General features: G+C 44.7%; 1 protein-coding gene across 3 annotated transcripts in view; it reads left to right on the top strand.

The window, feature by feature from the left end:
* Ankdd1b (ankyrin repeat and death domain containing 1B) overlaps positions 1-14,947 on the top strand; it is a 67,965-nt gene extending 53,018 nt beyond the window's left edge. Inside the window, exons 12-16 of one of the 3 annotated variants that reach the window (XM_074077267.1) lie at positions 2,584-2,679; positions 7,473-7,671; positions 10,919-11,050; positions 12,534-14,476; positions 14,560-14,947. In XM_074077267.1, coding sequence (XP_073933368.1) covers positions 2,584-2,679; positions 7,473-7,671; positions 10,919-11,050; positions 12,534-12,595 — 489 coding nt within the window. In that variant the 3' untranslated portion in view covers positions 12,596-14,476; positions 14,560-14,947. The remainder of the gene's footprint in view (positions 1-2,583; positions 2,680-7,472; positions 7,672-10,918; positions 11,051-12,533; positions 14,477-14,559) is intronic. The other 2 variants (XM_074077266.1, XM_074077265.1) reach the window with 2 other exon arrangements.
* The last annotated feature ends 222 nt before the right edge of the window (positions 14,948-15,169 follow it).

Raw genomic sequence — 15,169 nt, 5'->3', positions numbered from 1 at the left:
CCCAAGTAGCTAGCATTATAGGCACAAGCCTTACATGTTAACTCTTGTAGTGGAGGTCTTACACATTAGCACATGGAGAATTTCTTCATTATGTTTACAGATAATTTGTTCAGTCTTCAAATGATATGTATTTCTGTTGTTCCTAAGTTTTTGCCAGAATGACAGTGAATAACTATAGATGTCTAAACTTTTTAAAAGTTGATTAAATTTCAAGTGTGGTAAAATTCACATCATAACATAAAATTAACCACCTTAGCTTTAAAATTTTTTTTGGTGCTGGGATCTTCTTGCCCTCCCACTGAACAACACCCCAGTCTTCCTTCCTGCTTTTCCCTCCCAGTTTCTTAGCTCTGCATCTCTTACTCACCCTATTCTAGTTCAGAGTTCTAGTTCATTTTACACTTGTACAATCCGAAGTCAAAGTGTTATTTGACTTTTCTTTGTGTCAGCATTTTTATTTAATTATAAAAGCAATATAGGTCACTATAAACATTTGATAAACACAGAAAAGCATCAAATGAAAGAAAACCCAACTGCCCCTGGTCCCATCCCTGGGTGGAATTCCACCAGTCTCCCCAGTGGTGCTTTACCTTTGTTACCACTTAGTGTTGGTATTTCCTCCCCCCCCCACACACATTCTTTTAAGGTACCTCACTCTATGTTCTCATTTACTCTTAACCTTAGTGCCTCTGAGGCAATTTTGTGGGGAGGGCATGGATAGCACAGGGCAGGGATTCCTGCAGGCTAGGGGACCAGATGTTCCAGTCAGAGCTACTACTTGGCTTGTCTTCAAACCAAAGCCCAGGCAAGTTCCCTGGTTCCTCCTCTCCCAGTCCTTTTTCTTTCCAGGGTCTGGCTCATAGTTAGTACCAATAGTATTTAACTAACAAGTACAGACTGTGATTTCTGCCTGCTCCACAGTTTGCAGCGAAGTGTGTCTAAGCCTGTAGTAAAGAGTGGATGGTAGATGTCCAGAGGGTCTGGTAGATGTCTTTCAGGCCTGACCATCACAAAGCTCCTGGGTGGTCTCTATCTGCCCACTGCCCTCTTCTCCAAGGGAAGAAGCCCTTGCCCTTGACTCCACCATGCATTTCCTAGGAAGATTTTCTAATGAGCTTGAAAACCCTGGCTTTCAGAACACTGCCTTCCCAAAATAGGCTAATTATGGTGATTCAAATGGCTTCTCAAGCCAGATTTTCGACAGCATGCTATTAGAGGTTTGCTAACTGCCTGCAAAATGCAGTTCTTCCTAATTTCATTACTGTCTCTCTTGATTAAAGGCTGATTACTTTCAGGCCTAATTTTCCAGCTCATCTGGGGCTCAACACCTGGGTGAATCTTCGAACCATTTGTGTTGGAGGAATTGTATTTGTTACCAGTCTCCAGCTGGGTAAGAGGCTTGGTAAGATAAGTTGGATCTATAGGGTTAGAAACACAGGTTCCTGAGATCTGAATTTCTCCTTTCTCCCGGAGTTATTTCTTGTTTGTTTTTTTTCTTTCTTTTTGGTGGGCCTGGTATTTGAACCTAGGTCTTCTCACTTACAAAGCAGATACTCTACATTTTGAGCCACACCTCCAATCTATTTTGCTCTGGTTATTTTGGAGACAGATGTCTCTTGAATTATTTGCTGGGGCTGGCTTAAAACTATAATCTTCCCTCTCTCAGCCTTCCAAGTAGCTAGAATTAAAGGTGTGGACCACAGGTGCCTGGCTCCTGGAGTTATTTCTAACCATTAATTTTTAATTCTCTTCAGGGTTCCTAAGCAAATTCTTCAGCCAATAGGAACTACTGTCTTTTGTCAGAGAAAGATGTATGAATGTAGAAGTTGTGCACTGTATAAGATCTAGGGGATGCTGTGTGCAAAGCATGAGCCCCAGCTTTGAGCTCTATCCATCCTGAGAAAGAGGCTCCTTTGTGTGATTTGCCCAAGACGTGATATGGGCTCCAGGCAGCACGTGCACCTAACTATGTCTGGGACAGCCCATTTGGTTAAGATTGGAATACTTCATCCTTGGTTAGAGGCAGTGTGTTATTATAGAAAACAAATTCTAGATCAGAGTTTAGTGAGCTGAATTCCATACTATAAATTAATTGTGGTGGTCATTGTTGATACTGTTCTTAATATGATCCAGCTCTTTTCTATCTCCTCAAAATGCGGCTTCTATTTCCTGGTCTATGGTGGCTGTTCAAGCTCCTGCCATCATGTCAGCATTCCACTCAGGAAGAAGAGGAGTGGAAGAATAATGTCATTTCTTCTCTTTTAAAAGATACTTTCCATTCGTTGCATGTGTCCTTCCATGCATACACCGTTGGCTATAATGGAGGTCACATACTCACTACAAGGGAGACTAGAAGATGTCAGGGTGGCACATGTCCCAAGGGCTCCATCTGCATTATCACATTGACCCCTCACTTCTGCACTTGGGTGTAATTATGGAGACTCAAAGAAGCTAAGGTTAGCCAAGTTCACCAACAAGGATGAGGACCTGAACCAGACTCCTTGTTCCAAAGCTAGAGCCCCTAACTCCCAGGTGATAACGCCTGACCCTTTCTTTTTTCTTTATCTTTTTCCTCACTCTTAGCAAGGGAGGACGGCCCTGGCAGTGGCCTCCAGGAGCAGTCACAGTCTTGTGGTGGACATGCTTATTAAAGCCGAGAGGTACTACGCCTGGAGAGAGGTAAGGAAGCCCAGTCAGGGGTTCTCCGCCCACCCAGTCTCCTTAGTGGGCAGTGTGGTCTCTGCACAATTCTTTTCTCTGCCCTTGTGGGCTGAGTCCTGGTCAGAAGTGATACCTGTCCCTCTGCCCTGTCTGTCTGGCTTCAAGGAGTAGGCAGCCCCTCTCATCTCTCCTTTTCATTTGCAGTCAGAGCTGGGAATGTGGGGTTCAGGTGGGCTGAGCAGCCCCATCCACGTCGGCTCCACTGGGCCTAGCATGCCACCCCTGTGGCTGACTCTTGGCTGTGCCCTCTGCCCTGTGGTCTCTGGCCATCGTCTGTTCCTGAAAGCTGTAATGAATAGCAAAGCAGCTCCTTAGAGCTGTGCAGTTTTCACTGCTCTCCTATGCTGGCTTTCAGTGATCTGTGACACTTGTGAAACTTCTTCACCTGAGAGCACAAAAAATCTTGCCTCTAGATCATTTTTTGCCTTTCTTTCATTATATTCCTCTGATATCTGCCGCTCCTGCTTAATAGATTTAATAGACTGCCCTTCCCTCCAAGAGTCAAGTCTGTGCCCTCCAGCAGGGCATCCTTACAACACACCATCCTCATTGCTAGTGATGTGTGGTTTCCAACCGACGTGCATGGCTACCCCTTGGGGCTGATGTGTCTGGCCAGAACGCAGGTCCTCATTGCCCAGGGGGTCTTCTGCAAGGAACTGCAGACCTGGATTGCTGTCCATTGCTCAATCCTGGGGAAGGCCTTGGAGTCCTTAAAGCAAAAATGTTCACGGTCTGCTTCTCCCAGTGCTGTCCCAGTGGCTGAGTAGTTGGGTATTTATAGTCACGCATTGCTTGATGGCAAGGACACTTCTGAGAAACGCGTCATTAGGCTTTGTGATCCTGGTGTGAACATCACAGAGTGTACTTACACAAGCGTTGATTTCATAACCACTACACACCTAGGCTACGTGGGATAGTGACTGTCGTAGATATGTGGTCCCTGTTGATAAAAACACCATGTGGCCCGAGACAGTGTATGAACTCTTTTAAAGGCCATCTTCCTTGCAACTATTCTTGCCTGTAGAACAACAACAAAAAAACAATTTCTTTAAGTAGAATTCTCCGTTTAATCTCTGCCCCTCTTATGTCCCTTGCTTCTTGTTTTCCCTTTTTATTTATTTATTTATTTTGTTCTGCTTGAGCCAAGCCTCCAGCTCTTTTCACTCTAGTTATTTTGGAAACAGGTTCTCCCTTGCTGTCAAGGCTGGCCTGTGCTGTGATCGTCCTATTTTATCCTTCCCACTGTGGCTGAGATGACAGGCACACACTACCATACTGGTTTTTTGTTTTTGTTTTGTTTTTCTGTTGAAATGAGGTCTTGCGAACTTTTTTTGCTTGGCCTGGCCTAGAAGCACAATCCTTGCAATCGCAGCCTCCCTTGTAGCTTGGGATGCCGGGCATGCACCACTACATCAAGTCTTACAAGTGTTTTGGTACTTGAACCACCATCCTCCAGATCTCAGCCTCCCAGGTAGCGAGGATTGCAGGCGCAAACCACAGTGCCTGGCTCTCTTCCTGTTTTCTTTCCTTATGCATGTTTTCTTAAATCATTACTGTATTTTATTAAAGATTACTCTACCAAGTTCCACTTTTTCTCTTGCTCTGTAAACTGTTTCCACATTTTCTTTGAAACTAGAAATCTTCATTGGTTCTGTTTTTAATACCTGGCAGCCTTTATAGATTCTTTTGGCTAGATGAGAATAAATTACTTTTCCACGAAGTGAATAAACCCTTTCTCCTAACAAATCATTAAGATGGAAGAGTTAGATAAACTTTGAAAACCATATATAATACATCACTATAGCTGAAGGAGGCCCCAGAAATGCTAAGAGTTATTAACCCTGGTGACAGCTGGAATCCTGAGGTCTGTGAAAGCAGGAAAACTTGTTTTTAAATATATAGCTTTACTGTTTTTACCAAATACACTTAATATTGTTAATATTACAATTTTTTTTGTTTATCAAACAAGTTTATATCCTGACCTAATATAAAATGACTCCTAATAAAAAGATTAAAAAGATAATTTAAATTTCTTCTCTTAATATCCATTATCTATTTTTGTAGCTATAGGATACATTATCTACCTGCACATATCTTTTTATCTAAATTAAATATCTATTTAAAAAGTATATCTACCCAATCATACATCAGTGGGTCCGAGGCAAAGACAGCTTCGTAAAATCTGGCTTATACAAATTTAATCTCTCCCAATTTTGGCTCATATTATTCCTGCAGCTAGTTCCATGCTTTGGCAGATCAGCTATTTAATGCTTCTGTTGGAAAAGACCTGAGCTTTCCAAATCCTCTTCCTTTCCTATGGAAGCCTGAAGGTTCACCCCACCCAGTCCTGGAATGCATAAGGCCTGCAAGTTTCTCTAGGAAGCCAAAGTGCTACAGTGCAAAGACAGATAGAGACTCATCTTGCCCTCTTCTCTTTGCTTTGTGGTGTATGGAGTTTTGATCTTGTTGGGCTCTTCACTGTTGGAATAAGGAGACAAAGCTTGTGTCCACAGCCCCCCCCACCCTCCCCATACCTCTTAGGGTTCCTGGATACCAAGCACTGTGAAAATCACACTGGGGCTGGGTTGGGGAAGACCTCGCATTCTGCAGACTCTTAAACAATTATGAGTGATGCAATCCTCCCACTCCTATGCCAGCTTCTGGCTAGGCTTCCCAGGGGTTTGCTGAGCTTCCTAGGGGAAGGTCACTGATGCCCTAAGGGGTGTGGGCTGCTCCATGTGGACTGAGGAGCCCAGTTGTGCAAACCAGGGAACCTTGACCTACTTTTCTGTTTCCTGCCCCAGCATTAACTCCCAGCTTCTGTACACAATATCCTTCAGTAAGATTCATTTTTAAATAATGAAAGACAAATGTAGAAGTCACAAGAAAAAGGAGAGGAGAATAGACAGGAAGTCCTAGTCCTTTTGGCAGACCCTGCGTTTTGCATGTGCTTAACAGGTTTGCATCCTCCGGCAGGGATTATCTGAAGCCCTAATGGTGTATGTATAACATGCAGCCATAGGAGCCCAGGACATCAGCTTTTCCTCTGAGATTTTTTCTTGGTTTGATTCTGCAGAAGATACAAAGGAAGCTTTGAAAAGCCAGAAAATGGGACACCAGCCTTAGCAAAGTGCTGTTAAACTGATGGCGGCTGCAGTGTTTTAAAACAAAAATCTGTCCACTTCTGTTCTCTCACCTCCCTTGGCCGCATTTTTCCCTACCCCTTCCTTGATCCTTTCCCTTACTCACACCAGAAAACAGAAGGAACAGGAGGGCCCAGCCATGGCGTCTAATTAATGCAGTGCAGCAAATGCACTGTCACATGAGCCATATCACCAGCACTTCTTTGCTTCAGTTATTTTTCAGATGGCATCTCCCGGTTTGGCCAGGGCTGGCTTCAAGACCTCGATTCTCCTTCATATGCCTCCTTAGACGGAACCACAATGCTTGGTGTGTTGGTTGAGATGAGTGAAGCCTTGCTAACTTTTTGCCCAGGCTTACCTTGAACCACAATCCTCCCAACCTCTACCTCCTGAATAGTTAGGGTTACAAGTGTGCACTACCATACCTGGTCAAACTAAAGCTTTGGTACATGAAAATCATATACTCCAAAGAAAAAAGGGGATAGAAGCTGAAAATAAGACCATTAAAATATGTTTATTGTCATGACATTCCTTTGCCATGACAGTCCTCTGTTCTCTTTTGTGGTAGGCAAATATCAGGCAGAAGAATGGGGCAAAACATTGCAAAATCTCTCACATTTTCCATCTCACAGTACTCAAGCTTGTGTGTGTGTGTGTGTGTGTGTGTGTGTGTGTGTGTGTGTGTGTTACTGGGGATTGAACTCAGGGCCTCTCACATTCTAGGCAAGTGCTCTAACATCCCACCCCCTTCTTTTTTGTACTTTTGATTTTGAGATAGGGTCAATCTAACTTTGCCTAAGCTGACCTCAAACTCAAGATCCTCCTGCTTCCAGAGTAGAGAGGATTATAGATGTGTACCACCACACTCAGCCTGTACTCAAACTTTTTTTATTTCAAATATTTGCTTCCATCTTGGGTGACAAAAAGTGATCCATGACAGATTGTTAGGGATTTTGGTGCTGTGGATTGGTGAAAGAATTTACCAAGACAAGCAAGTAGGAGAAGCAAGAAGCTAACACTAATAACTGCTAATTATAAGTGCAGTGGGAAGCTGAACACGAGGGACTGTAGCTGCTGTGCCTATGTAAGGGTTGGGGCAGATTTATCAATGCACAACAAAGAGACAGCAAAGCAAAAGTGCACCTTCTGGTGGGAGGGTGGACAGGCTCAAGAAGGAGCACTGCACTGGAGGTCCTGAGACCTTAGGCTTTTAATGGGGTCTGCAGAGATGGGAGTGGTTGGTCCTGGAAAACTGGGTTATGTGTCGTTAACTATCACAGACTGGGCTATGTATCAACAATTCCTCCCAAAAGTGGGGTGGGGAGGGGGATTGGCCTTGGATGGTCACACTGGGGCTGTTATTTTCTGTGGATTCTGGGGGGCTGCAGGTCAGCAAGATGCTGATGTATGTCACAACCCATTCTGTTAATGTCAGCAGTCTAGGATGTGAGTCCTCATCAACATCCAAGCCATGGTTCTCAGCCCTCTGCCTAGCTCCCATCACAGGTGATACTGAAAACACCTTAGCAATTATAACTGAGAAGCACAAATACTCTGAAATAAGCAAACATGCCTGAAATAATTTGGTACAGTTATTTTTCGGTTTAGGAGCATGGGAAGAGCACCCAGGACCCCTCAGCAGGTACGCTGACATTCAAGCAAGACCACAGTCTGGGGACCAGGCATATCCGAATGCTCCTCTGGAACTTGGCTTACCATCAGCTGAAAGTCAATGAGTGGCAGAGGCTGGCCCGCTCATGGGACTTCACAGATGACCAGATCAGAGCCATCGAGCAGCAGTGGTCAGGTGGGTGCGGACCAGAATCTATGGGCAGGAGGCCCTCAGTGTTGGGAGCAGCAGTTCTCCTATAACCCCAGCTAGGGCCTGGTGCCCACAACAAGAAGCAAGGTCCAAGGGCCCCTGAGAAGGACAGGTAGTTTTGGCCTGCAGAAGCAGCTGGGAATTCTGCAGAAAGTGAACATACATGGCACTCTGTAGTAAACTTTGGTTGTAAAGGATGACTGCTTTTATTGACACACAGTGAAAAGGTAGGTGTCAGCTGAAAAAGGAAGGAATGAACAGGCACCAAGGAAAGACAGGGCTCTAAGTCAGTGTGCCACTAGGAAGCTAGCCTGATTTCTTTCCTGGTGTCCCTTGATTGTCTGAGGCGAACAGGCTTATCCTGTAGTCAAAAGGCTCACTTTATTATTATCATTTTTATTAGTGAATATTAATTGTACAAAGTGGTTTCATTGTGATATTTACTTATATGTGTATAGTGTATTTTGACCAAATTCATCCCCTCTATTACTCTGTTTTTTTGGTGGAGGTACTGGGGTTTGAACTCAGGGCCTCATGCGAGGCAGGCGCTCTACCACTTAAGCCACTTTGCCAACCTTCTGGTACTCTTTCTTATCCCCACCTCTTCTTACACTTTTTTTTTGGCAGTATTGGGGTTGAACTCAGGGTCTTGTGCTTGCCAGGCAGTTGAGCCATACCTCCAACTTTTTAAACAACTTTAAATGGTCTTATTATTCTATTGCCATACGTGCAAATAAAGTACCTGTGATCATACTCACTCCCCTTTCCCCCTCTCCTTTTGTCCTCTCCTCTCCTGCTGGTTCCTACCTCCAAACAGTCTCTGTTTTACACCTGTGTCATTCATTTTTTTAGGTCTAGATTCTGCATATGAGGGAGACCATGAAATACTGGTCTTTCTCAATCTGACTTATTTTGCTTAACCTGATAATTTCCAGTTCCATCAGTTTTCCTGCAAAGTACAATTTCATTTTTCTGTATGGTTGAATGATAAAATAATACCTGATAGAGTATAAGCACCACATTTGCTTTATCCATTCAACATGTGATGGGTACCTATACTGAGTCCACAGCTTGGCTATTGTGAATAGTGTTGTGATAAACATGAGTGTGCAGATATCTGTTTATGCTGACTTCGATTCCTGGTATATACCCAGGAGTGATATAGCAAGATCATGTGGTTTTTCTGGGTTTTTTTCCCAATTTTTTGGAGGGTTACTGGGGTTTGAACTCAGGGCCTCATGCTTGCAGGAGTACTACCACTTGCGCCATTGCACCAGCCCCTAGTTTTAGTTTTTTTGCAGAACCTCCATATTGATTTCCATGGTGGCTGCACTAATTTGCATTCCCACCAACAGCTCATTGCTTAGGAGGGCTTTCATTCCAGGAAGAATCTCTCTAGCCAGGGGGAGGAGGACATGGCCTTGGGGAGAATTTGGCTGTTGCATGAGAGACACGGGGCAGGTTGGGTACAGACTCAGAGGGTTCACTTGGCTAGGTTACACTTAGTGGGATCTCTTCAGCCAGACTCACTGTCATGTCAGCTGAATTCCTTAGCTTTCCTATTTTTATGATTTGACCAAGACCTAAGAAATACAGCAAGTTTGCTTAGCCTTAATCAACTAATCAGCTTTAAAAATGAAGCAAGCATTGTCTTGGCAAAGCTTCCCTCCCTTCCTCCTTACCTCCCTTCCTTTCTTTTTTCAACTCACAATCCTTCTGCCTTAGCCTCGCAGTGCTGGTATTACAGGTGTAATACCATGCTTGGCCCTGGCAAGGCTTTCTTTCTTTCTTTTTCTTTTTTTTTGTGGTACTGGGGTTTTGAACTTAGGGTCTACACCTTGAGCCACTCCACCAGCCCTTTTTGGTGACTGATTTTTTTCGAGATAGGATCTTGTAAACTATTTCCCCGGGCTGACTTTGAACTGTGATTCTCCTGATCTCTGCCTCCTGAGTTGCTAGGGTTACAGGCATGAGCCATAGGTGCCTGGCTTTGGCCAAGCTTTCTATTATGAGCACTTTCTTCCTGGGACATCCTGGTATAGGAAGATGCCCAGGGATGGATTTGCAATGATGCATCCTGTGAGTTAGATGGCAGAACTATAGCCCTGTGAGCACATGCTTATTAAACCACATATGCACAAACTATGGGAGTTTAATAAGGATACATTTTCATGTGAACTAGTTTTGGATAAGATCTCTTCTGTGTCACTTGGTTAAGCTTGCTCCTTTGAAGCTGATTAGGCATATAGTGTTCTGTGAAGTCTTTAGGAAAGTTGAGCTGCCTTTTGGAAATCTGTCTTGATCTAAATGATGTGCAAACTTACCTTCAGAGTACTTCCAAGCAGGATAAGGGGGTCTAAAAGTATTTTAGTCAAATCTTTATGGAGTAGGACTGGGGTGTAGCTCAGCGGTAGAGTGCCTGAGTGGTATGAGTGAGGCCCTGGCCTCCATCCCCAGCAGCACAAAACAAAAACCATTGTGGCATGCCTGGAGGACGTTTATCTCCACCAGGTGAGGAACACATCTTGAGTCTCTCTAACAGCCACATTACGCCCCATCCCCAGAGCCAGGCTATTTTGTGGCAACTGTCTGCTTCTGTAAGGGAGTCTCTTTGTGCTATGTGTTTGTAACTGTGAGCTGCCTGTACCCTGACACGTCCCAGCCCCTCTCAAGGTTAGGTCTGCAGTGAATGTTAGAGTGAATATCCCGACTACCTGACAGGGTTGTCCTGGACATGGGGCTCGTAGGACAGCTCATGCTTGCTGCCCAGTGTGACTTATGGATCACCAGCTGCAGCAGCTCTGGGAAATCCCACAGCAGACCCACTGACCTAGATCTGCATTTTGACAAGATGCCCAAGTGACATATGCGCTTCGACCCCGAGATGTGCTGGTCTCTGGCAGCACCGCCTGATGCTGCCTGACAGCAACATGGAGAGCATCTGTCACACCAGGCAGATGCCGCAGCTCTTTAGTCCCAGAACCGCTCCCGAGGGTGCGTGCCAGCACATTAGGTGCAGGAAGGGCCAGTGGAATCCAGGTGCTGGTTATCAGAAGACAGAATGGTGAGCGGACTGGAAAGGCTGCCCTGCAGCTCTGGCCTTTCCATATGACAGCTGTCGGGAGGAACGGATGTGCGGCCATGGTGATACAGAAAACTTAGAATTGAGATCACATTAGGAAGAAGCAGCAGCTTGTGGTTTTTCATCCCATACCTCTTGTCCTTGGCACAGGAAACAAAAGCTTCCGTGAACATGGCCACAGGGCTCTGCTCATCTGGCTGCACGGTGCCCTGATGACGCAGCCTGACCCAGCCAAGCACCTGTACAAAGAGCTGGTGCGCGCAGGCTTTCCAGAGCTGGCTGGTGAGTCTCACAGTTCCATGGACGGAAACTCCTCCTTCCTGCAATAGTAGGGGCCAGTTGACAAACTAGCCACCTGGGCAGCAGCAGTCCCAGCTGGTGTTGGCTGTGGCCTATGGAGAACATTGGCTGAGGAAGGAGCTGGTATGTGAGCAGCAGCTTCTCCTGGCAAGTGACCCAGTCCACACTGATCATGTTTTTAGCCCTGTGGTTCTCGGTATCACCACCCCTACCTATGGGCATTTGAAAAAGTGTGGCACTGTCTTTGTTTATGAGGGGGTGTGGGTAGATGGGGTAGACACAAATGCTAAACCATCTTCTATGGTTGTTTATAGGATTGTTCTCCATACCTGACATTTTGAGCCCCTGTTGGGAAACTCTGCAAGTTAATGTATTTGACAGTGTTGTCTCTAGGTGGAGAGAAAATAACTATTAAATTGCCAGCTGAGATTATTATTAAAAAAAAATCACTCTGGGACTGGGTATATGACTCAAGTGGTAGAGTGCTTGCATAGCAAGTGCAAGGCCCTTAGTTCAATCCCCTGTCCTGGGAGTGGAGGTGGGGAAGCGCTCTTTCCAAATCAGTGATCATTATTGCCTGGGAAGTTTCTCTGAGCAGTCTTCTATAAACAAGGTAAGTGTTGTAATTCATGTAATGACAGCCATTGAAGTAAATTATTGCACCTGCCATTATTTCAGTGGAGCAGTGTCACCTGGAGTGCAGTGCATAAATGAGTGAATCCAAGCACTGGTCCAGTATTATTTCAGGTAGTGGTAGGTATAAGAAATAGTGCCTGGATGACATCTATGTTCCAGGAAGTTAGCCTCACTACACTGGGGTTCCCTTAGCTTTAAATGTATTCTTTCCTAAGGGAGATTTCACATAAGAGCTCAAGGCAGACCATGGCAATGGTGGAATTTGTGCTCTGAAACACAACTGGCGCCCCCAGACCCTGCTCTGGAGCTTCAGCAGGTTTTGTTACCTCACTATGCCAGGGCTCCCACCCATGAACTAGGGAAGGAATAAACTCTCTGCTTCAAACTTTAAAGTGACAGAGGCCAGTAGGAGAAGGGGACCAGGAACTAGAGAAAAGGTTAGTTTGAGAAGAATTAATTTAGAATGTAACACACATGCACAGGAAATTAATGTGAGTCAACTCCCTGTATAGCTATCCTTATCTCAACTAGCAAAAACCCTTGGTCCTTCCTATTATTGCTTATACTCTCTTCAACAAAATTAGAGATAAGGGCAAAATAGTTTCTGCCTGGTAGCGAGGGGGTGGGGGGAAAAGGGAGGGGGTGGGGAGAAGGGGGGGAATGACCAAAACATTGTATGCACATATGAATAAAAGAAATAATAAAAAAAAAGAAACTCTTTGCTTCAAAAGGCTGTTGTAGGATTAACTGAGTGATATTGCCTGACAATAATAGTAAGGGCTTAAAAATATTAGCTATTCACCTTAATTGTTATTCTGTTCTTTTCCAGAAAAGATTCATCAATTCAAAAGCAAAACTGACTCAAGCTCCAAGAAATGTGTGGTTTCTTAGATGCCTTAAGAAACTGTAAATGATTTTTTACTCAGCATTCAGTTCTTTGAAATTCAGTTCCTTATTGCTGTTAATTTTCTCCAGCAGTACTGATTTTCCCCTCAACTCTGAAGATGGTGGTGACAGGCTCCATCATGTAGCAGATGAAAAAGAGCTGGAGTCACACACTCCTTTTGGTTTCCAAGCCCTGAAGTCACACACTCCTTTTGGTTTTAGCTTAAGACAAGTTATACATAACTTCTCCATTTTTCATTTGATGCACCCATGGCACAGCATAATCCAGTATGCATTTAGATCCAAAACTGATGGTGAAAACCGTCTGGTGGCATATGGGAAAACCAAGAATAAGATGAGAGAGAGTGTTTGAAATTGGTTTTTCCACTTAGTAGCTGTGAGCCTGGGGGCATGTTAATATTACTGTAGAAAATCCGGGACATATCTCTTGCAGAGGCTGGAGTGAAGGGAGAACACCCGTGAATGCCTGCCCTCATACGCATGGTACAGAAGTCATGAACTTTCCCATCTCTTCAGTATGTTTGGAAATTTAGTGAGTGGTGGCTTTGAATCACAGCTAAGTGTAATGTATTACTTAGAAAAGACCAGAAGTATTTACACCAATGTTTTTTAATCTCTTGGTGATATTATAGGTGACTTTAATTTTCTCTGTAATTTTTGGTACATTCTAATTTTTTCCACAATGAACACTCATTATTTTTAGAAAAAATAAGAAAGTTATGAAATGAATGTGACATTAAGTATTAATCTTTCTGTTTATGTCTACCTACTCATAGTTTAAAGCTCTCCATTCTCAAATTCTGACTCTAAATCTACAAGGCTGGTAGTATACTCATGAGCTATTTCAGTCCATTTATTCTATCATGAATTTAGTTTTATGTTTTTGTATCATACTGATTATAAACGGCCCACTTAATGGATGTTTAAAATAGGGGACATATCCACAAGATAAGGTATTAGGCAGTCTTGCTTCCTCCATCTGTTTCCTAGTTTCCACTGACCTTGCTACTACCTTCTCCCCAATTTGAGTAACTCTTTGTATGAAAATAAAAAAAATATATACTCTATAAAGTGTTTTCAATGTTGAATTTGTTAACTTAGGCCAATACTGATTACTCAGTGCTTTAGACAATATTAACACTTCTGGAGCTTAAAGCTAAAACTATGTTTACAGGATTCTTGATTACAGCATTCTTACTTGCCTTAGTATGTTCATATAGCTGGGCTTTGCTACTGGAAACCAGTCTAGGCTCCCAAGACCAAGGTTTACATAAGGAGTGCAAATTCAGGATTCAGGTAAGCAGAAGCATAGGAAAAGGGGGATAATTCATGGAAGGAGGAAAGCCAAGATGGGGGTATCACCAAATTGTCTACCACTTGGTATCAAACTGAACCATCTATCTGATCTCAAGGGTACTCTGTTCTGAGAGATAAGATTGACTAATGCGTATTAGGACAATTCATATGGGGAAGAACTGAGCTGTTTGTCACAGTGGGCTGTTCATTCTGGGTCACATGAGTAGGCTCTAAGTGGAACCTGTGGGCTCTCATAGTTGTCTGGGGAGGGCATGCCCACAGGAAGTGTGTGAGATGTGGTGCTGCTGCTTCCTGCTCACAATGTTTGTTGAAGCCCATGCTGAGTGGGGCTGTTTGCCACAATGGTAGCTGGGTCAGAACCTAGAACCAGTGTTAAGTATCTGATACTTTGTAACTCAGAAGAGCCACAGCATACTCTGTTAGAAAATGGAATTACATTGGCCTGTATCACATTTATTTTCTGCCTCATAGCAAGTGTGAGGCTGAAATCAGAAACAGGACCATTCTACCAGGAAATTTCCTCCTCCTGATGCTTCCATAGCTATTTTGGTATGTATGGAAACCTTTTCCTTTTTTTAACATTAAGAATGAATAGTTCATACGTGTTGCTACTTCTCTTTTTAATTGTTAAGAGTTCTAGGACTGAAGGGATCCAAGATGGTGACGGAGACAGAGCTGCAGACCTGTGAGCTGACCCAGAAATCCTGCAGAGAAGCTGGAGGCAGTCTGAAGACTGAGATCGTGGAAGGCTTCACCACACCACGATCTAATGTGAGAACAGCCAAATCCCCGCCCTGTAGGTCTACAAAGGCGCTGCTCCATTCTGCCGGGCTCTCTGCCCCTTGGGCTGTGCCAGGCCACAGCTCTGTTCCAGACCCACACATGGCAGGATACCCGTCCCTCAGCCGGGCCGGCCACACCACGCCAGAATACCCGCTCCTTGGCCGTGCCACCCAGACCCACAACCACCGGGACCCCAGCCTGGAGCTGCTCCCACAGCTTCCAAGGATACCTGCCCCCAACCCCTTCCCCCCCACCCCACCCAGCCCACTGCTCTTCAGGCCCTGCTGAGCCCCAGCCACGTGTGGGACGACCAGAACCCACCCTGCCCATCAGGCCTGGCCTGGCTCCAGCTCCAGTGGAACAACTGGAGCCCCACCCCGCTGGGACAGCCGCACCCACCAGCCTGCCAGGAACCCCGCTCCCTGTGCTGAGCCAGCCCAGATAACCACTGGACCAGGC

The sequence above is a fragment of the Castor canadensis genome, chromosome 6, assembly GCF_047511655.1.
Source record: "Castor canadensis chromosome 6, mCasCan1.hap1v2, whole genome shotgun sequence".
Taxonomy (NCBI): domain Eukaryota; kingdom Metazoa; phylum Chordata; class Mammalia; order Rodentia; family Castoridae; genus Castor; species Castor canadensis.
The sequence above is the reverse complement of the archived record's forward strand: the minus strand, read 5'-3'. Positions and strand labels throughout refer to the sequence as shown.